This window comes from Eriocheir sinensis, chromosome 1, assembly GCF_024679095.1.
Source record: "Eriocheir sinensis breed Jianghai 21 chromosome 1, ASM2467909v1, whole genome shotgun sequence".
NCBI lineage: Eukaryota > Metazoa > Arthropoda > Malacostraca > Decapoda > Varunidae > Eriocheir > Eriocheir sinensis.
In genome coordinates this window covers 3,927,757-3,950,921 of record NC_066509.1, presented here as the reverse complement: position 1 = coordinate 3,950,921, position 23,165 = coordinate 3,927,757, and the positions used below count along the sequence as shown (strand labels likewise).

The following is a 23,165-nucleotide window of genomic DNA, read 5'->3' as shown; positions in this document are numbered from 1 at the left end:
CTGCTGCCTCACCCTGTCATACTGGTTTGCATTGTAATGTGTAATGGCAGTAATAGATGAATCTCCTAGTGTGCAACTTGTATGTGTTTGGAGGCATTAAGCAATTTAATCATATTGAGATTTCAACATGGAATAACTGCTTTTTGGGTGACAAAATTTCTAGTTGCTTAGTACCATGTTCATAATGAATCATTGTATGTATCATGACATGGAATTATCAATCACAATAAATTCTAAAAAAAAATTCACCAAAAATTTATACAGACCATCTACTATAGTTTACATTTCTGTTTATGAAAAAGTGAAATGCTCATTGCTAGAGATCCTACAGGATGGATGAGATGGATGATTGAAGATCAGGGCAGCATGTGGGTAATCTTCGCCACTCGTGGCCAAGCTCTTGTAACCAAGAAATTTAATGGCCTAATAAATACATAAATACCTCAAGTGGCCTTAAGCTACTGGGTTCCCTTTGGCTAGATGCTAGTGTGTCTGCCTCCTGTCTTGGGGGCGTGGGTTAAAGTTCCAGGCAAAATGTTGGGAAAAAAATATTTCAAAAATTAATTTCTCATGGGTTGAGTAGAAGAAATGTTCCTAGTGGTGTTGGATTTCCCCATGTAGGGGTCAGGAAATTTCATTGCCCACTTTTCTAAAAAAAAGTTATGATCTTGCTAAAAAAAATTGAACTAAATAAAAGGGAAGTTGCATAATGACCCAAGACACAGATAAAGACTAAAAGGCCATAAGCCTTCGGGGTTCTCTTTGGCTCAATGCTAGTGTGTCTGCCTCATATTTGACGGGCCCGGGTTCAAATCCTGGGCAGATTGTTGGGAAAAGATTTATCCTGGAATAGATCAACTTCTCACGTGCTTTGAGAAGAGGAAATATTCCTCATGACACTAGTCTCCTTGCTTGTAATCTTAAAATAGAGATATGTATTGTCCACCTGGCTTGGGGGAGATTTTTCAATTGCTTTCTAGTCTAGGGTAATAGCTAACCAAGCAGTGTTCCTCCAAAGAGACACTATATAATGTGTGACAAGGAAAGAAAAATGTAATGGCTCAAAATTTGGATAAGTAGACTATTCCAAGGACCTTAAGCCTTGGGGTACCTCTTTGGCTTCACGCTAGAGAATCTGCCTCACAATCGAGGCCCTGTGTTCAAATTCCAGATCCATTGCAATTTCTCATGTGCTTCAAGAAGTGGCAATCCCCCTATGACAGTAGTGACTGGTTAGGTGGAGACACCCTTTCCTGTGTCTCCCCAGTCGGGGCAAGAAAATGGATGGCTTACATCTGTCAGAGGAGTTTTTCAAGTTGAGCAACTTTATTTTATATTTAATATTATGTTATAGAAAATGGAGTTACTTCAAATTGAAGCTCGAAGAAACTGGTCAAAATGGGAGGATGTGACACCTCAAGATGTAGATAAAAAACCCTAAGGCCTCGAGCCATGGCTAGTAGCTCAACCTTGGGAAAACACTATCCAGAACAAATAGAAGTGGCAATTCTCCCATGACAGTAGGAAATGTAGAAACTGTGCAAAATGCCAAAAAGTTTTCGACACTATATATATATATATATATATATATATATATATATATATATATATATATATATATATATATATATATATATATATATATATATATATTGATTGATTGATTGATTGGCTGATTGATAGTTTATTGTTGCAAGTAAAACAACAAAGGAGAAGCTAGGGTACTATATGTATATATATATATATATATATATATATATATATATATATATATATATATATATATATATATATATATATTGCCTTCGTGGAGAAGTGGTTAGCACGCCTAGCTGCATATCCGTGGACCTGTCGAATCCCGGCCCGGGCAATCGGCGCGCAGCTCACCCAAGCAGTTGTTCATCCTCCCTTGCGGGTTGGTTGATAAATGGGCACCTGTGCGGAGAGTAAACTGTAATAATACGAATGTAACACTTGTCCTGTGTCCCGGGGTCGGCCCGGAGATGAACATCGAGGCAACGCGCGCAGCTAGCTTTAATTAGCATATGTTCCAACTTTAATATATATATATATATATATATATATATATATATATATATATATATATATATATATATATATATATATATATATATATATATATATATATATATATATATATATATATATATATATTTTTTTTTTTTTTTTTGTAGTTATGGGAAGTCTTAAAATGTTGGTAAATGTGACTGCTTTATTCAGAGCAAGATATAAATTTTGGCTCATCACTTTATTATAATATTTGTTTACGAGTGGGAAAAAAATGATTATACCGTAATTAAGTATTCGGTATTTAATTAAGTTAATCCATAGAATTAATATTTATTCGACAATTAAATCCTTGTGATCTCTTCTATTATCTTTGTCAGCGTGATGTAGTGAGATAAAATGAATGACATGTTCCGAGCCGAGTTGGCGGAGTCCCCCCCCACCCACCCCCGGCCCCCGCTCCTCCGCGCTGCTCGGCCAAACAAAGATACCCACCCGTGAGCACCTATTATTTTCAAAGTATTCCTGCCGCAACCCCGCCCCGCCCCCGACCCGTGTGATGACAGGGCCCATGACTTGATGAAGGTGAGGAATCCTGAAGCTGCGGTAACTTAGTGTAAAGAAGGGGAGGAAAAACTTATTTGTAGTCGTGAAGAGAACAAGAAGGAGCGGCGAGGGGCGGTTCACCATGGCATTACGCCTCCCCACGCTCCCCAACCCCCGCCCCCACGCCCCCACGCCAACCCCAGGCTGACACATTGCCCCAGCATGCATGTGGCTCAGGGCTGGGTGCTGGGGAGGGGAAGCATGGGCTAGGCTCTCCCCTTGGTAGTAAATGTCCCCTCAGACCCTCTTAGGCCTGTCACCTTCTTGTTTGCTGTGGCCTGAAGATATGGTTCAGGTTTTCTCACTATTTTGTTCCCATCCTCAACAGACTCATCTTGACCTCATAGCCTATCCATTACCTCTCCTTGCTCAGTTTAAATGCAGTTGAGTGATGTGCAAGCAGCCTCACAACCAAGGGGAAAATATAGCATTACTGAGTGGCCTATTTCAGACACTGAAGGGTAAAATATGATGCTTTTCCATGTAGAGATAGTACTATTTACTGGAAAAGATATGCAACCCTTAGCGTAAATTTATCTTCTAATCATAATATTGGTATTTTAATTAATCAATCAATCAGTGGGGGCATACACTGGGGGGTGCGTCACCACATAGGTATTTTAAGGTAAAATCCAATTTAGTTAATATAACAGGCATCATAATTTGCACATCACTGAATAGTAAGTGTCCTGAGAAACTGAGAAGCACCCCCTAACTGCACATAACTGAGGAAAAAATAAGCTCTTAAACCTTCACAAGGCCATGAGCGAGATGGGCCGTACCACCACTTAAGTGTACTGCCGCATTGACTGCCAAAGAGGCAACGGCGCATCACAAAGTGTATCACTAGTATTTATCAAAACTGAATAAACTTCACAAATCTAACCAAACACCAAATCTAACATAACCTCCGAAGGGGGGGCCTCGCCTCCCCTCGCCCACTTCCAGCAGTTTGTCTCAGTCACTTACCAAGGGTCAAGGGTTTAGGGCTCACTGTACTTTGCAGGGAGACACCGCACCAGAGTTCCTTACCTCAGCATCTGTTTACTATTATACATTTCTAAAAGTTTTGCTTTTAGGGAAATGTATAAAAGTAGCTGATGTCATAAGTAAACAATGGTTAATTATGAACAGGATTTACTTATGACTTGCTTTTAATTTTAACAGTCATTAGCGAAATCCATTTCTTGCAGAGTATGGTATATGCAGCCAACCTTCCTCCTGAGTGGTCCAAGCAGTGTTACCAGTTCCCTGCTGTGCCTCTCAAACCAGTGTGTTGCACAGACCAGACCCACCACACACGCTGATGGCATTGCTCTGCACTCGCTTATCAACACCAAGTGGGCTTGCCTCAGGCTGAGACTGGCTGGGACTTCCTCATGCTGTGAGGCAAAGGATTCCCAGGAGCAGAACTGATTGGCACAACAGAAGAAACAAAAATAGAAGCAAGAACAGAACACATTCATTGATGGTGATTATTTTTTATTTTGTCTTCACTTACCTAATAATGTGAATAGATAATCATTTGAGGCATTCTCCTTGCAGAATGCATGTGCATTCAATGGCCCCTTCTATTGTTATATTATCTGCCATTATTGTAGTGCAGCGACTTGCCTGATGGGCAAGCCTCCCATAACTTACGCTGCGAGGGGGGTACCTCTTTGGCTGACTGGTTAAGGAGTGGCTCTCCCATCTTGCTGGTCACGGGTTCGATCCCCGGCGCCGACAAAACCTTTCCTTGTCTGGATTAATTTCTCGTATGTTTCGTTACACGCAGAGGTCGTGTGGGAGTATAGAAAAGAGTACATTCTGGCATTTCATTATTATTATTTTACTTAAGCCATGGGATGCTCATCTGTTTTGTTTTCCATTTTCTGCAGGCAAGTGAACCATTTGACGCCACTGCCTCAATGCTGGAGAGCGTTGGCGGCAGCGGGGGCAGCAGTGCCAGCATGGCCCTCCCTCCTAACTCAGTCAACATGAACACAGTGTACATGGACCACCTGGTGCAGGTGGGGCAGACAGGCCACACTACTTGGTATGATTACAATACCTTTAACAACCTGCTGGTCACCCCCACCATGCAGGCACCACAGCTTGCCATGCCTCAGCCCCAGCACCACATTCAAGAGGTGGTCACAGTGGCTCCGCCTCGTCCTAAGCAACCCACACCCCGCCCCAAGCCCAGATCTGTGGCCTCAGAGCGTACATACTATTGTGACATATGTGGTGCCTCCTTCTCCAACTCCTCCAACCTGAAGTCTCATGCCAGAATCCACTCAGGAGAACGTCCTTACGTGTGTGAGGAATGCGGTGCATCTTTTGTCCAGAGTTCCAACCTCAAGGCACACAAACGTACGCACACAGGTGAGAGGCCCTACATGTGCTCAGAATGTGGCCAGACATTTTCACGTTCTTCCCACCTTACAGGGCACAAGAGAACCCACACAGGCGAACGACCATACATCTGCGGAATCTGTCAAGACTCGTTTGTAACGAGCACTCACCTGAGAAATCACATGCGGAAGCACACTGGGGAGAGGCCATTTGCATGTGATGTATGTGAGGCAGCTTTTGCACAAAATGCCTCTCTGCAAATCCACCTTCGCATCCATACTGGTGAAAGGCCATATAAGTGTACTGACTGTGCTGCGGCATTTCGCTCCAAAGGGGACCTGAGGAGCCACCGCAAGCTCCACACAGATGAGAGGCCTTTTGGGTGTTTCAGGTGTGGGAAGGTTTTCAAAACAAACCAGTATTTACAGAAGCACCTCAAGAAGTGTGGTGCTCCTCCCACGGGCAGAAAGAGAGGACGTCCACGTAAAATAATCACAGCAGACTCTATGATCTCCAGTGGGTCCAAGAGGACAGTGACCAAAGGCAGTCGAAGCAAGAGCAAAGGCAAGACCAAGAAGGCGCGACCCAGGGCCAGGCCAACGCGTGTCACCCGTCACACAAAGGTCGATGAGCAGGGCCAGATCATCCATGAGGAAGACTTTGAGGATGACGCGAATGAAGCTCCAGAAGATGTAATGTCCTCTGGGAAGGTGGCCAACGGGGAAGTGATCAAGGAACCACCACTGAGCTCAGAACCAATGCAACAGCAGCACCAGGAGCAAGAGAAACAACAACAAAGTGTGGAAAGTCAAACTGTACCATCTGTACCAGTTAACCTGGAGCAGGACACTGAGGAGGAGTTGCCAGACCTAAAGATGTCAGTAGAGAGCTTTGATGACATCACAAGCAATGGCATTGACGATGTGCCAGATGTGGACCAGACTTTGCATATTTCACATGTGGAGCACATTGAACATATGCCCATTGAGGCGATGGAGCGTGTTGTGCAAGCTACTCATTACTGAATAAGGATATGTATATAGGATGATTAGCTCCTAAGGATACTTCATTTCAAGAAAATAAATGTATGCATTGATGTTATGGGCAGACTGGCAATAATGTCACTTCCCCATACGTAGCATCATGGTGCGGTGGTTAGCATGCCTAGCTATGAATTTGCAGGCCCCGGTTCACTGCCAGCTTGCAGCCCACCCAGCTGTTCATCCTCCTTTTTGGGCTGGTAAAAAAATGGGTACCCAGGGAAGGTAAATTGTTGTATCCCAGATGTCTCACTGTCTGGGTCCAGGGGTTTCTAATTCCAGTCACCATAGTCTCTAGGGTTGAAGTGATTGAAATGAGTGCTGATGCAATGCCCAGCTATACCGTATGCCCCCAACTTTACCCATACTTGGCAAACAATACTCTAATAACACTTGTTTTGAGAATCATTTGGTATCTGAATGACATTTTTTGGTTTCAGGGCTGCCACATTTAACACATTAGTTTAATTTCTAATCTGTTAGAGTAAGTATTTTGTACCATTGCTATTATGATCCAGAAATACTAATTTCCTTTGGTAATAGCCTTCAAAAGATCCAAAGATATATAATGAGCACTGTGCTCTGGATCAGTGCCTGATGTGTCACTAGTTCTGCTTCTTGCTGCCAACAAAAGTAAAGTGATGGTTTGTGAGCGAAGTAGAAGTGAGGTTGTAGATTTTGTATGCCCATATAGAGTGGGAATTGAATGTGAAAAAGAATGCAAAATAATTTTGAATGGTGAAGAAATGGAGGAGGTCAATGAGTTTAAGTACCTTGGATCAGTTATGTGTAAGCATGGTGGTACGGAGGGAGAGATAAGAGAAAGGGCATTGTAAAAAAGAAGGGTGGTAGGGTCTTTGGGACGAATCATGAATGGCAGAAGTGTGAGCATGGAGGTAAAGAGGGATTTGAGAAATACAATAATAGTACCAACCCTCACATATGCAAGTGAAACGTGGGCCTGGAATGAAAGTCAGAGGTCTAGAGTGCAGGCAGTGGAAATGAGTTATTTGAGGAGTGCTTGTGGAGTGAGTAGAATGGATGGAATGAGTAATGAAAGTGTGTACGAGCATTTTGGAATGTGTCACGGGGGTTAAGGGAAGAAGTGAAGCGACAGACTTTCAGTGGTTTGGCCACATGGAGCGAATGGAGGAGAGTGAGATGACCAGAAGGGTGTATGTGAGTGAGCTAGAAGGAAGAAATGCTAGAGGATGATCTCCAGTGAAATGGAGAGATAGGGTGCAGGAGTACATTAAGAAGAGGGGTGAAAGATCTTTGAGAAACTTTGAGCAGGCAAGGAGGGAGTGTCTGGATAGAGAAAGTTGGAAACTCTTCTGCCGTGGCCATCCCCTGGTGGGAGCTCCTAGGAGCAAGCGCCGATGAAATGATGATGATGATGAGAAACCACTGCAGTCACTGCCTAAAACTAATACTCATTTAACTTGGTATGGCACAAACTACACACACCCAAGATGATGTATCACAGTATTTTTATGGCATCATAACATATCCATGTAATGAATCTCTTGACATGTAGATTCTCTCTTTTTTTTTCTTATCATTCAGTCCCATTCCCATTCTAAATATAGCTGCCCTGGGCTAATTTAATCACATAGAAGTTTTTAACAGTACAAAAATGGGTAGCCATTAACAATAGTGATAATGATATTTGGAGATGATGGCTACTCATCACATAATGCAAGAAGGCTACTCTTCACATAATGCAAGTTCCCTGTTGTGGTTTGCCAGAAGGATGAAAGGAAAAAAATTTGCAATGCGAGAAAAAATCAACATCATCAGGTTGTTTATATTTAGTAACAATATCAGAAATATTTAGAAGTTTGAAGGTATGCAAATATACTGATTCCTTTATATTTGTACCGATGTATTTTAATAAGACTGTGTACATTACACATGATAAATTTATATAAGTATTTTATAAGTGTGTGTGTGTGTCTTTTTTTGCTATTGTCCAGCAAAAATTTGTTTGAATTTTATTGATATCTAAATGCGTGTGTATGTGTGTGTGCGTGCCCATATGTGAAGAGGTGCTGTACTTCCACCACCACCATCACTTGAAAACATACTAGGCTGGGCATCTTTAGCTGATAGAGAGCAATACCACCTAGTGATCACATTGTGCTTGCTGAAACACTGCTGCATAAGTGGTGTTGAATGTTTTAAGCCTTGGATTCAGGTTTTCACAGGGTGAATCGTTTAGCCTTTGACAATCCCCAAGAAACATCATATATGTTTAGAACCTTTGTTTGTTTATTAATTTATTTATTTATCTATCTTTATTTTAGTTGGCTGTCTTTCATTCTCTTATGCTTTCTTGTTCACTTTGATTAATTATGGTATTTCTTAATTGTTCATTACTTAGTATATCATACAGTAGTAATGGTAAAAACAATTATGACATTTTTAATAATAATACTTATGAATTTAATGCATCTTTCAGGGAAGGTGTCTGTCACCATTTTATTTAAGTGTTATTATGAACTGCAGCCTTACTAAAATTTGACAATTCATTAACATTTTCCAAAGATGATTTCATTGACTTATTTGGTGATAGACTAAGCATTCCATTGGTAATTTAAAGGTAAATAACTGGACTGATTGGTGGTGTTAAGGGAATGGGGCTCTGTGTCTTCTCATTTGGGGAAACAGAAAAGGGTATTCAGTAGACTACACTGATAAAAGGCTCATAAGAAGAATTATATACATGACTGGTCTTTTATTGGAGCATTTGAAAGCCTGGCGAATGTATGACTTGTGAAGGGTGGTTGGGGTAGTGTGTTACAGGCAAGTGCTGAGTGGTCTGTGTGTGCACAGCAACTATACTTAATTTTATTGTGCTTCCAGTATTTGCACTATTTATAATTATTTATCTGTCCAGTTATATGTATCTTACAAACAATAATCTGAAGATATTTTCATGAGTACTGTACATTTAGGTTGGTTGTGAAGTACTAAAAGGCTGGTTAATGCATGGGAAATATTTCCAAATGCCTTCATGATCATTGATATACTGTACTAATTTATGTTACTGAGGAGATATTATTGTTTTGTGGGAGTGGTTAATTTGCACATTTGAGGGCATTTGGTAGAATTCTCATATAAAAACATGAGGCCCAGTAGTGAGAGGTGCTAAAACTTATCCCAGCAGCTATTGCATATTGTTTTAAGAATAGTATAAGTAAGATTCCTATTATGTACAAAAGTTATTGTGTTAACAGCCACTTGTTTATTTATATCCATGTCTTGTTTAAAGCTGGAGAGATTTGACAGTAATGCAAATACAGTTGTATACAACACCAACTAAGCAGCTTCAGGAAGTTCTTCACAAAACTGTGTAAAAAGAAGAAAAAAAGCTCGCATGAGGTCCTCAGTTTCTTGCTTCTTTTTAATCAGAGTTTTTGTATTTGTACTCAACGATTTCTCTCAAATCAAATGAGCTAAATATTTCTGTACTTTCTACTTAATTTATTTGCCTATTTATTGCATTACTTTCTGGAATGATCTCACATACTAGTATGATGTGAATCTTGCTTTGGTGAGAGCTCTTAATCCTCTTGATGGGTGAGACCAGTTATTAGGGGGCTTGAATGTGTTCCCTCAGGGGCTATGTAAAGTTGCCTGTGTATGTGTGTGTATCTCAAGTAATTTCCTTGAACTATTTATTTTTCTTTGTTTAGAGTAAGAAAAAATAGGAATTAGTTCTCTCATTGTAATGGCCTGTGACACAGATAGACCCCAAAGGCCTTAAGTCCTGCGGTACCCTTTGGCTCAGTGCTAGAGTGTCTGCTCCACGTTTTAAGGGCCCAAGTTTGAATCCTGTGTGGATTGTTGAGGGAAAAAGTATCCCTAATAGATTAATTTCTCATCTGCTTTGAGAAGTGGCAGTTCCCCCATTATACTGTGGTGATTTTAATGTGTCATGTTTTCTCATATTGGTTTCCTTTTGTATTCTTAATGGCATATTATAGCATCGTTAAGAACGTGAAGAGTGCCAGATGACATTGTCACTGTTTACTGTGACTTGTGTGACTTGGTAGCATATTCCAGGGGCATCATTGTCTCAATTTTTATTTGGGGGTGTTCCTACTCAATGGAAGTGTGCCACATGCCCATGTTGCCTGAGTTGGTGTTCAAAGACTTTTTAGATAACTCACACTTGAATCAGCTCCATTGAGCAATTACTGGATTGCAGTTCAATAACACCAGTAATATATACATCAGTATTCCTTAAAAGCACTTGTTACTAAAGGCATTAATACTTTTAGTGTCCCTGCCTCACTGCCATAGAGCAAATTAGGAAGCATAATAAAAAATATAACCCCTAGTCCTGCACAGGTATCAGCTGTGCCAAATACCTCCAGGGTGTTCCTGGAGGAACCCATGCAGTAATAGCTCCAGGTGCACATACTGTGCTGAAGGTGTCCCATTACACATGATGTTTAGGGCAATTCAGTGATTGACTTCCCTGATAATGGTACTAAAACCTGTGAAAATCTTCACTGCTTACTCCTTACTACACACATCAACAGACTGTACTGTTCTTTCAATGTACGGCCACTTTAGTTGAGACAACTGTGAACAGTGTTGTATAAGCCCTGAGCTTTTATCTTTTCCTTTTAGCTGTTACCTGGCACCCACTATTGTGGAAAGAAAGGCAGTATATTGTGTAACATTCATTGTTTCTATGAAATACATGTGCTATCTCCAAATGAAAATTAGTTCCGGTAGTCAGAAAAAATAAACCGTAAATATACCCCATGGTGGCCTCAAATATTTCAGGAACAAGTATTAGGCTAATGGTTATGCATGTGTGTGAAGTGCAGCAGGCCATCAGCCAGTAACTATCAGCAAGGCAGTGGACACCTCAGTGTGATGGCAGAAGGTATTTTCTCATAAGAAAATTAGTGATTGATATATCATTACCATGAACAGTATATTTTTCTAGTATTGAAGAACCTCGTGATATTTTGATCAGGTTATAGTATCACAATTTTGTTTTGTATCTTACAAATAATTCCTTGGTACAATTCCTTGCTTCCCATGTTGGGCCATTGTTGGCAATGTGTAACAAGGTTAACATATTGAGAACTTTTGTATGCTGATTAAAAGTATTCTTCATACTTTACAGTTCTTTCATTTAATGAAACATTATGTTCATAGAAAGACATTACGTGATGAGTAAATGTTTTCGTTGAATGCATTCAGTGGATGCAAAAATATTTATAACTTTTTTTATGACCATTTCCGTTACGAATACCTAGATGTTGCAATTGCTGGTAAAAAGAGCTATTAAACCAACCCGCGATACCCTTTGGAAAATGAAAATAACCTAATCCAAACCAACCTAAACTGTTGAATAGAATCTAAGAACGAGTTACTTATAAAAAGTGCAGGGAGCAGTTTGTGGACCGTACGTGTGGGCAGCTCCTAGCACCTGACCCACTTTAAATCCTTAATCAGGACTCTCTTTATTGACGTCGTGCGAAATAAAGACTGATCAAGTATCTCGCCCGCATCAAACTACCAAACAGGCGCAGGGCAGCAGCATCCTCACCATGGGGCTCGGGCATCATCTTTAAACATGGCGCCCAAGCACACACATTTGACAAGGCAATCGTAAGAGTGTTTGGCATTTGCAGAGGTAGTTTTATGGCCCTTCTGGTAGTCTGATCATTCTTTTGTGACATAAATATGAAAAAACACTCATTAGGACACGGTTGATCTACTTTTCGACCTTTAGAAATAGTTGATGTGAGAGACGGAAGAGTGAAACATGTTTGTCCACCACGCATCATCACGTTTTAGACTGCTTTCTTGAGTTAATTTACAAAGAGGATCATACATCACACATCAGAATTAATAAGCTAGCTACCATGAAGGTACTCACCCAATAAATGCTTGGATAGGTTCCCAGATGATCTTTATGCCTTGGTGGACCAATGTGAGGCCTAAGGAACTGTGTCTCGGACGTGTTCGAGACATGAGCTAAACAGGGGCACATGGGAGAGTGTGTCTAGTTATTATATATGTACATTTTTGTACAATGGAGATTTTCATTTTTTGTAACTAGCCTAGTCAGGGGTTTGTCTGCAAGACCAGCCATTTCCCTTTTGTCGTATTTTACAACTAAATATTTCAATTCAATTCAAATTCAGTATACTCTTAATTGGCTGCTGTTAATTCCTTGTCCCTTGTTCCCCACTATATTTCTTTATTATTGTGTTCCTCTTCTCGTAGCATCTCGATCTTCGTGACACAATATAAAAAGTTTGTCATTGGTGATGGTGACATATATGATTGATTGATTGAAATTGTGACATGTTCTCGTACACCCACGCACGATGAAACATTTAACTCACTCGCTGACACGCTGAAACACTTTTATTTGACGCATTTTAATTTGACATTCAATAATTAACTTTCACACGAGCGCGCACTGCCTCGATCTCGATCATGCACTGACTGCCCGCTACTGCCCACGGTTACCAGATTATCGTACTCAGCCTCCTAGGTTTGTCAATTTCCGACCCAAAAACTGCCTCTTCGACTCGAATAACCGCCTTCATATATATTTATCGTTAAAATGGTTAATTATTGGTGCTTTTTGGCAATAGCTATGGCTCAGAAACCGGTAAATACGAGGCTCTGAGTACGATAATCTGGCATCGTTGCTAGTACTGCCGCTGCCGCTTGTACTATTATTATTATTATTATTATTATTATTATTATTATTATTATTATTATTATTATTATTATTATCATCACTGTCTTGTATATAAGGGAGCTGCTTCGATCCTTTGCTGTAGAACTATGTAATTAGATCATTTGCAAGATCACCTGTACGTAAATTAATTAGTTTTAAAGATAGAGGCGGAGGACGTTGGGGAAGGCCTTTCTCCTGAAGTGGTTTCCTGGTTTTAGGTCGAAGATAGTAACAGCAAGCACACATATTGTTTTAACTGAAGGAAGACCATGATTGTGGGTCTATATTTCCTTCATGCACAGCGAGGAACAATTTAAACCCGAGGACAAGCCACAAAAGGGGAGGTTGGAGGTAACTGCATGAAGACTCCCAAGTAAATTTATTGCCATTATCCTAGTTTTAGGTGAAAATAGTGATGACAATTAACCTCGCATATCGTTTTAACTGAAGGAATACCATGATTGTGGGTCTCTATTTCCTTCATGCACAGCGAGGAACAATTTAAACTGATTGTGGGTCTCTATTTCCTTCATGCACAGCGAGGAACAATTTAAACCCGAGGACAAGCCACAAAAGGGAAGGTTGGAGGTATCTGAAGACTTCCTTTATTGCCATTATCCTGGTTTTAGGTGAAAATAGTGATGACAGCCTCGCATACCGTTTTAATTGAAGAAATACCATGTTTGTGGGTCTATATTTCCTTCATGCACAGCGAGGAACAATTTAAACCCGAGGACAAGCCACAAAAGGGAGGTTGGAGGTATCTGAAGACTCCCTTTATTGCAATTATCCTAGTTTTAGGTGAAAATAGTGATGACAACCTCGCATATCGTTTTAATTGAAGAAATACCATGATTGTGGGTCTATATTTTCTTCATGCACAGCGATCGTTTTAACTGAAGGAATACCATGATTGTGGGTCTATATTTCCTTCATGACCAGCGAGGAACAATTTAAACCCGAGGACAAGCCACAAAAGGGAAGGTTGGAGGTATCTGAAGACTCCCTTTATTGCCATTATCCTAAGTTTGAGGTCGAAAATAATGATGACAACCTCGCATATCGTTTTAATTGAAGAAATACCATGATTGTGGGTCTATATTTCCTTCATGCAGAGTGAGGAACAATTTAAACCCGAGGACAAGCCACAAAAGGGAGGTTGGAGGTATCTGAAGACTCCTTTTATTGCCATATTCCTGGTTTGAGGTCGAAAATAGTGATGACAACCTCGCATATCGTTTTAATTGAAGAAATACCATGATTGTGGGTCTATATTTCCTTCATGCACAGCGAGGAACAATTTAAACCCGAGGACAAGCCACAAAAGGGGAGGTTGGAGGTATCTGAAGACTCCCTTTATTGCCATATTATCCTGGTTTGAGGTGAAAAATAGTGACAGCAACCTCGCATATTGTTTTAACTGAAGGAAGACCGTGATTATCCTTTTATCTTTCCCTGGTATCCTGCTGAGGTGATGTCCTGGCCGAGGGGGCGTAAGAACACACTATAAAAAAAATACGCCCGTAGATGCTCTCTTCATAACACCTTTTCAGCATTCCAGTGTTGCCGCAGCGAGCCAGGGACAGGGATTTTCCAAGGTTGGACTCTGACCCTTTGAACTGACCCCAAAGACACCACGGGGGCTGCATGGAGGTCAAGCTTGGCAGGGGGGAGTGCAGGGGGGCGGGGGGAGGCTGGGGGGCCGCGGGGGAAAACAGGGAAGGTGAGGCTGGGGGCGGCAGAGTGGCATGGCCTCCCCCTCGCCCTCGTCCCCTTGCTCTGCTCACCTGATGACACTTATTGCTCACCTTGGCACAGTAGCGAGCATGCCGGGGCCGAGGCAGGTGCTCATGAGGGGGGAGGGCAGGTGAGATTGACCCCCCTCCCCCTCCTTCCTCCCCCCTGTTATTATGTGGAAGAGGTTGTTAAAAAGATTGATGGCATGGATTTGTTCACGTCTTTTACCTGTTTTTCTTTTTTGGGGGACACGTTATTGTAGATGTGTTATGTTAGTTTTCTTTTGGTTAGGTTTCCAGTTTTATTTTGTCCTCTCCATGTAGGGTCAAGAAGATAAGTTTTTTTTTTTTTTTCATTGTGTGTGTGTGTGTGTGTGTGTGTGTGTGTGTGGCTACTCCTGTGGGTCCCTGTTCCTGTGTCTCATTCAGTCAAATTTAACCTTTAGATCAAGTTTTTGGATTGGATAAGTTTTATATTTGTCCAGGCTCTTTACTGTTCAGTGCATCTATAAGGATAAATTTGTTTCTTGATGCAATTCAGTAATTTGTTTTTCAACATAATATTATGTCCCTTAGTTAGTACCTACTCCCCAGTTTAATACAAATGGATCTCTTATCAATTTTGAATACTTGATTGTCCTGAACACTGCGTTAAACTAAAGAATCACACCCAATTCAAGGTAGCAGACCAGACCACTGCCGAACCCATGTGCTGCCTCTCCATGTTTTCTTAAACCAATAGAACCTCACATTAAACTAACAGATAGTAAATGATAGTGGCTAAAAATGTAACATATAACCAATAAAATAATTACTTATCATTGTAAAATAGTTACATCGCTATTAATTAGCTCTGCAAATCTCAGAACTTAACAATTAACCTCAGGATCAATTATCAGAGTGATTATTAGTGGATTAAAATCTATTAGAGAAAATTTGTCAACTAACAGAATGAGTTGGGTGTAATTCTAGAGTACTATTGAACACTGCAATTAAGTGCTTCTCTACATTCTTTTAGGGATGACAATCCAGTCTTTATTTGTATGTCTAGTCTTGTCAACCTGGGGACCATCTTGGTTACTGCTCATTGTATTCTCTTGATCTTGTTTATATGTTTAGATTATATTATTTGTCCTATCTTTGATTATCTTTTTATTCATAGTATGTGTTTCCTCAGGCAGACACCAGCGTAAGGAGTGAAGCAAGGTCCATGCAGGAGTTAGTGTGAGTAGCTAAGCACGCCAGGCCGGGACCATGGACCAGCTCGGGGGTCAGTCAGTGGCCCAGGCTGCCACAGTACAGCCGACGGTCTGGTACAACTACGGCACCTGGGGAGAGCTGGTGAACCATCCCGTGCAGGTCCAGGTGGCTGTACCCACTGTGCAGATGGTGGCAGCTCCTTCACAGACCCCATCGCCGACCCCTACCCCTGTTCCGACACCTGTGCATGAGCCGGTAACAGTCATGGTTGGCCTCACATCATCTAAGCAGGTCGCTAAGAAGTCCAAGAAAATACCAACTGAAAACCAGGAGCGGAACTTCCATTGTGAGCAGTGTGGTTCGGCCTTCACCAACAGTTCAAACCTGCGTAGCCACATGCGAATCCACTCTGGGGTGAGGCCGTACGTGTGTATGGTGTGTGGCAAATCCTTCATCCAGAGCTCCAACCTGAAGGCCCACAAGCGAGTCCACACTGGAGAGCGTCCGTACCAGTGCTCCGAGTGTGGGCAGACATTTTCCCGTTCCTCGCATCTAGTTGGCCACAAACGCACACACACGGGAGAGCGGCCGTACATCTGTGGCATCTGTGGGGAGGCCTTCTTCACCTCCTCCCACCTGAGGAATCATGTACGCCGACACACTGGGGAGAAACCATACGTGTGTCAGTTCTGTGGGGATGCTTTCGGGCAGAGTGTCGAGCTGCGAGTTCACGTCCGTCACCACACCGGGGAGAAACCGTTCAACTGCCGGGAATGTGAGACAGCCTTCGTGTCCGCCCGGGAGCTCAAGGCCCACCGCAAGACGCACCATCTAGGGTCAAAGCCGTTCAAGTGTGAGCAGTGTGACCGGTGTTTCCGCACCCCAACCTTCCTCAGCAAACATCAAGTGAGGTGCAAAGGCCCTCGACCCAAGAGACCGAAGGGAAGGCCCCGCAAGTACCCCAGGATGGACGGAGAAGAGCCACCATGGAAGAAGCCCAAGAAGCGGAAAACCAAACTACCGGCAGCCCCAACAGATAGAGTTTGTCGTTCGGCCACGAGAGCGATACGCATTGCTCAGATGAAGAAAGAAGAGGACGAGGTGAAAGATGAAGAGGGGCAGAATGAGGGCCAAGAGAAGGAAGACAGTCCACAGAAGAAAGCTGTGCACAGTCGAAGTCATAAAGGTCGAAAAGAGCCAGAAACAATTGATGTGGATTTGGGGGATATTTCTACCCTGAAGGCTGAAAGGTTGGTGTCTGAGGAGCACATGTCCCAGCTTCCAATGGTTCCTGTAGTACAAGTAATGTTAGACAACCTTGGCCAGGGAGGTGATGGCCTGGACCCCACTCAGCAGCAGACCATTGTGCTTCAGTCCACGCCTTCAGGCATGCAGACCATCCAGATGGCGGCTGGGCAGAACCAGCAACAGATTGGCGTGATAGACCTCTCAGGCCAACACCTGCACCAGGACGACCACCAGCAGGTGGACTCGGTGCCCCATGGCCTCACAATGGTCACCTCACACCTGCCTATAACATCAAACGACACCCATCACCTCCCAGTCATCTCAGCACACCAGGTGGCGGCCTCAAGTCACCAACAGTCACCAGTCGTGTCAGCCCACCAGCAGCTGCCAGTTGTCAATGCCCACCAGCACCACTCATTATCTGTCATGGCAGCTCATCAGCAGGTGCCTAGCACACTGGCCCACAAGCAAGGCCTAAGTAGTCACCAGTTACCTGCAGTCACAGCTCACCAGCAGGTTGTCACCTCCCACCAGCAGCAACCCGTTGTGTCTGCTCACCAGCAAACACTCAACAGCCACCAGCAAGTCCTTGTTGTGTCAGCTCACCGCCAGACTGTTGGGAATCACCAGCAGCTACCTGTGGTGTCAGCCCACCAGCAGAGCGGCAGCACCCACCAGCAGGCAGCGGTGTCGGCCCACCAGACAGTGCCAGTATTAGCAGCTCACCAGCAAGGTCTTGTTGTATCTGCCCACCAAGTGCCTGTTGTGTCCACCTCCAAAGAGGAGGACATCGATACCAGCTCCCAGATTATCTATGGGTCTGGACAGCCTTACGTGGTGGATCTCTCCAGCCCGGCCCTCACCTCACAAGTCCCCCTGGTTAGCCAAACGGTGACATCGCCTCAGTTCACCAGACCCTAGCCTGGTGATGGGGTGAGGCTCTAGCCCCTTCCGGCTAGGTTTGTGTGTACTTTACTTATCTCTTTAGGAATACTTCTTGGCATTATACTACATTGTGTTATAACATTGATGCTGTGAAATGCAGTTTTCCTTTTTATAGGGAAACATTGTTGGTAAGAATACTTGTGCCAGTGTTATGAGAGGGGGAGGGTGGTGAGTCAGTGCAAGGCTTTCCACACTTAGAGGACTCAGAAGTGCCAAATTGAAACATTGTTGTTAGTGAAGATTTAAAGAGAGAGTAAACCAACACATGGTAATAATTGATTCATCTTTGCAAGACATGAACAGCTCTGCTAGGAGAGGAGCACAAACTTCCTTCAATATTTAAACATGCACATATATAAGCTGAATTTATGCACCTTAATAAGTAAATTTAGTCATCAACAGGAGCTCGAAGATCGGATTATGTAGTTCTCAGAGTTCATAATGGTGGTAAAGAGATTCTGGATCATATTGCATATTATGTTAATATGCCTGATTCCTGCAATACATATTATACTTCCTTTCTCACATATAGATAAGGTGTAAAGCCATGGTGTTCTCATCGTGTGTGGGTTACATTGGTCAGTTTACATGCACTCTGATAATTAGTACTCAAGAGGGAAAAAATTCTGGAAATATGTGTAAAAATAAGTACCATAGTTATGAATATTTTGTATTTTGACAGTAGCTCTCTTATATACCTCAAGTCAATATTTCAGGACACTTTCTGTTTCTAAAATGAGTACTAATTAGAAGAGTGCGTACATGTTGGCAGAGCTACTCCGGCTGAGACATGCATTATCCACGGCTTTAGTACAGTAATAAGGGTTGCATTGATGAGGTAATAATTCTATGCAGTCAGAATATGTTGTTATTATCAGAATTACTGAGCTGCAGCAACATTGAGTGACCCGGTGTGGCTCCCTGTACAGGCTGGCTGCAGTGGTGTGACTGGTGGCATGGAAGGTTTCATTCCCCTGGTGGGTGGCTTTTGAAGCCTGTATTGTCTGCCACCCTTCAAACTGTGATCTTATGATGTACCGGTACTCTGCAGCTTCACAAAAGTACTTTCCTACACCATGATGACGTACACACAACACATGCATTGCATTAACCCGGTAGCAGCGACGGGCCAAATTTGTGGCTTTACCGTGTAGCAGCGACAGGCCAAATTTGTGGCTTTACCGTGTAGCAGCGATGGGCCAAATTTGTGCCATGATATAAACCCCCCAAAATAGATGATACATAATCTGACCACAAATGCTTTGATATATATTATGAAATGGTTTGTGTGAGGGGTGATTTTTTCTCATTTTTCTCGCTTGGAGGGACCATTAAGAAACATGATCCCCGCTGCTACTGGGTTAATTATGCCAGGACACCATATCATATCTTAGTGCTCCCTACACATCATCACGCACCACCACACCACACCAAACTTCACTACACTCTCATAAACAACAACTACACCACTTATACAAAATGTCATGCAGCTCTACATCATATCCGTACATACACAGCTTTCTTGGAAACCTATATCATGCCAAATCACTGTTGCACTGTACAACTACATATTTCTTCATGCACAGCCACACCACTACACTACCACAAATTACACCACCACCACCACCTCAGTCCCCATCCCCAGGCATACAGGTGTGTGTCACAGTCTACAGGGAAAGCCTTGTACAGGAATTGGAATGAAATGCAAGAAGGCAGTTAAGGTATAATGAGTTGGCAATCTTACCCTTAGGTTAAACTACAGATAAAATAAGCTTATGTATTGAGGCTAGATATTTACATTGTCCTATTTTTCTTTAACACTTAATCTACTAGTATTTTATAAAACATTCAAATGCCTTATATTTTATGTTTGATGTTGCATAAATGAAAATATTCTATACCAGTAGATCAAAGCTTATTATTTTTCACAAGTGATTAACAGTTTTCCATTCAGTAGGATAATACAGAAGATGAGGGCACCGTGATGAGTGTGGGAGGACTGCATCTGAGCCATAGAATAGGAGACTTTGGCTACTTCATCACAGGTCCATGTTTCAAATGAGTTATGCGAGGTTCAAATTGATACTGATACAATAGTGTTTTTTTAAGCTCTAGGTACTATAAGATCCTTACAATACCCATATATCTATATCTTCGACACCTTGCTACCTCATGAAAACTTCCCTCTAGGGGGTGGCCATGGCAGAAGTGTTTCCATCTCTCCCTGTTCTGGCACTCCCTCTCACCACGCTCTATCCTGCTACTTCCAACTCTCTCGCCCTATCGATTCACTTCACAGCTGGTCTTCCCCTGACACTCTCTCCCTCAATCCCTCCCTCGTACACTCCCTTCACAAGTTCATTCTCCCCATTCTCATCACGTGACAATACCTAGAGTGCAAAAAATCATATTATCTGCATCATTTTGAAATTTTGCACAGCTCTTTTGGTAACAGTGTGATGTCGCTGATGAAGCTGGCCAAACTCTCCTACTCTTTGATTCTGGGTTGTGTGTTAGTAGCAATCACAACAAAGTAAAAAGTTGTATATTTTTGGAACCTGAACTTCCTTATATTTGCAAGTCAGTATTGTCTTTAGATTATAATGTTAAAGTCTAATGAAGTGTATTCTGTAATGGTACGTTATTGTACTGCTGTGTCAAATATAATCACATCATTTAGTTTGTTAAGACTTGATAGTTCTATAATGTTAAGGTTGAGCATTTTACACACACACACACACACACACACACACACACACACACACACACACACACACACTGAAATATAAACAAAGCTTATTTGAATGAAAGTATGTATAATATATATGTAATTATATGTTTTATTTACTTATTATATCAAAGAACTTTATACACAAATACTGATGTACAGGACAAAACTGTCATAACTGAAACTCATTAAGTAGTGAACGTACTTAATATGGTCTGTTGATAATGTGGATTGTAAATTTCACAGGAAGTTGAAACCAAGGCAGAGATTGTTAAAAAAATATTCTGATTGTGTGTCAACATTGAGGATGCATTCTGTTATATATCAATCACTCCTCTGTTGGGTGCATTAGGAACATTCTCTCTCTCTCTCTCTCTCTCTCTCTCTCTCTCTCTCTCTGTTTATCTGTACAAAAGTGGTATTAATGGAAGCCAAATTTAATCTTTTTATTTACCAAGAACCAAAATTCTGTACTTGGTTTGTGATTGGAGCGTCAAGGAAGTGGTAGCATTCTCTTGTAGCCCAGACACACCTCATGGGTCTTGCTTCTCAGTTTTGTGCATATTTGACACCCTCCATTATTTTACTTTAGAGGCACTTTTAAGTATATTTTTCATAATAATAGTTTTTAGGCTTTATTAAGAGTGGCCATCCTCCTCACCTTTTTGGTAATGAATGGTTTATAATGACATGGCAATTATTTTTTTAAGTTGCATTTGTGTGTCAAGATGAAGCCATTGTGAATCTCTTTTTGTGATGTGACGATCGGACAATTCAGAGTTTAGGTTTCGGGAAGACTCGTTGTTTTATCGGAGACGCTAATGTGGCCTGTTCTGGGCAGGCGTCTGTGTTCTTAAGAAGTTTCTGCTACATTTTAATTCCTAGTTATTGAAGCATTGCTGAGATACACTGAATATATATGTGTTCAGTTCTATACTCAGATACTTACTATATATATGCACAGTTACAGGTGTATGAAGAGAATATACATATGTGTGTGTGAGAGGGAGAGAGAGAGAGAGAGATATTAAAACATACTTACCCACACTAATACTACACATAATATAACAATGTATAACAGTTATCTACTCTGGTCTGGAATGTGCTGTTTAAGGTAGCATTTCTGTCAGATTCAAATGGGCATTAGTACTGTTTATTGAGGCTACGAGTCCTTGAAAATAATAGAAGGCAAGAGACGCAGTGTGAGTCAGTTAAATATAGTGGTAATAATGGTGTGACATGGGCATGTGGAATGTATGGGAATGTGCTTTTGGGTATGGGAGATAAGAGTGATGATATGGCTATGGTGTGGAAGGTATGGGAGGGGTATAGTGATGATATGGCTATGTTGTAGAATGTATGGGATGTGGTTTTGGGTATGGGATGTGTATGGTGGTGTGCAATGTATGGAGATGTGGCTGCAGTTTTGGATATGGAAGGTACATGGTGGTGTGACATGGGTGTGGAACATATGGGGATGTGGAATGGCATGTGGGAAGTATGGTTTGAATTGTATGGGGATGTGACTTGATGTATAGTGTGACATGGAATGTGCAATGTATGGGGATGTGGCTGGGTGCATGGGAAGCATTGTGTGATGTGGCTGTGGTTTGAACTGTATTGGGATGTGACTGGTGTATGGTGTGACATGGAGTGTGCAATGTATGGGGATGTGGCTTGGGGTATGGAAGGTATGGTGATGATGTGGCTATAGTGTGGAATGTATTGGGATGTGATTTGACATATGAGATTTGTGTGCATAGTGATGTGGCTGTGTTTTGTGATATGGCAAGTGTGATGATGTGACATGGAGTGTGCGTAGCCGAGTTTAAAAAAAAAAAAAAGTATATTGAGGTGTGGGTTAGAGTATTCTTGTACGTACAATCAATAATGTGGGATTCTCATGTGGTTGGTCGCTGTTGAGGAGAAGAAAGAAAATGAAAAAGAAAAAAAAGACAAGAAGAAAGAAAAGGAAAATAGGAAAAACAGAAAAGAAGGAAAAGGGAGTAAAATAGGAAATAAAGAAAGAGGAGGATAAGAATATGCAAGAGATGAAGATTAAGTTTGGTGTGTGTGTGTGTGTGTGTGTGTGTGTGTGTGTGTGTGTGTGTGTGTGTTGGTTTCTCTTCCCATCCCAAGACTAAGAAAAGAATGTGTGACCGTTGACGCAGTTTTTGTGTGCAGGCGGTGTTGGAAAGATTGTTAAAGGAATAAATAATAGGAAAGATAATAAAAAAAGCTGCCATATCTTATTACACTATGCAGATGATTTGAACATAAGAACATAAGAAGAACATAAGAACATAGGGTTATTTTGCATTTGTAAAATAAAATTGCATTGAATACCTGACAAAGTTTACCTTGAACCTATACAATAACTGTCCATGAAGGTATAGTGAATATCAGGTTGGATAAAGAAGGTAACAATTGATAGATGAAGAAATAGTAATGAAATATGATCTCTGGCGTATTTGAAATTGGCGCCATGGAATATTGAAAGAGCAAGTATATCCTAAGCTGTCATTATGAAGTCAAGGATCATTATATTGTGAAAGAGTTGAAAGTAGTAATTT

The 23,165-nt window shown here is 41.7% G+C and overlaps 1 protein-coding gene across 1 annotated transcript; it reads left to right on the top strand.

Annotated features, from left to right (window-relative positions):
* Nucleotides 1-2,480: 2,480 nt before the first annotated feature.
* Nucleotides 2,481-22,939, top strand: LOC126985513 (uncharacterized). Its single transcript, XM_050844142.1, has 5 exons — nucleotides 2,481-2,613; nucleotides 3,828-4,105; nucleotides 4,515-5,993; nucleotides 9,761-9,788; nucleotides 15,709-22,939. Exons 2-5 carry the CDS (start codon nucleotides 4,103-4,105, stop codon nucleotides 17,838-17,840), a joined length of 3,642 nt encoding a protein of 1,213 aa, XP_050700099.1. The 5' UTR covers nucleotides 2,481-2,613; nucleotides 3,828-4,102; the 3' UTR covers nucleotides 17,841-22,939.
* The last annotated feature ends 226 nt before the right edge of the window (nucleotides 22,940-23,165 follow it).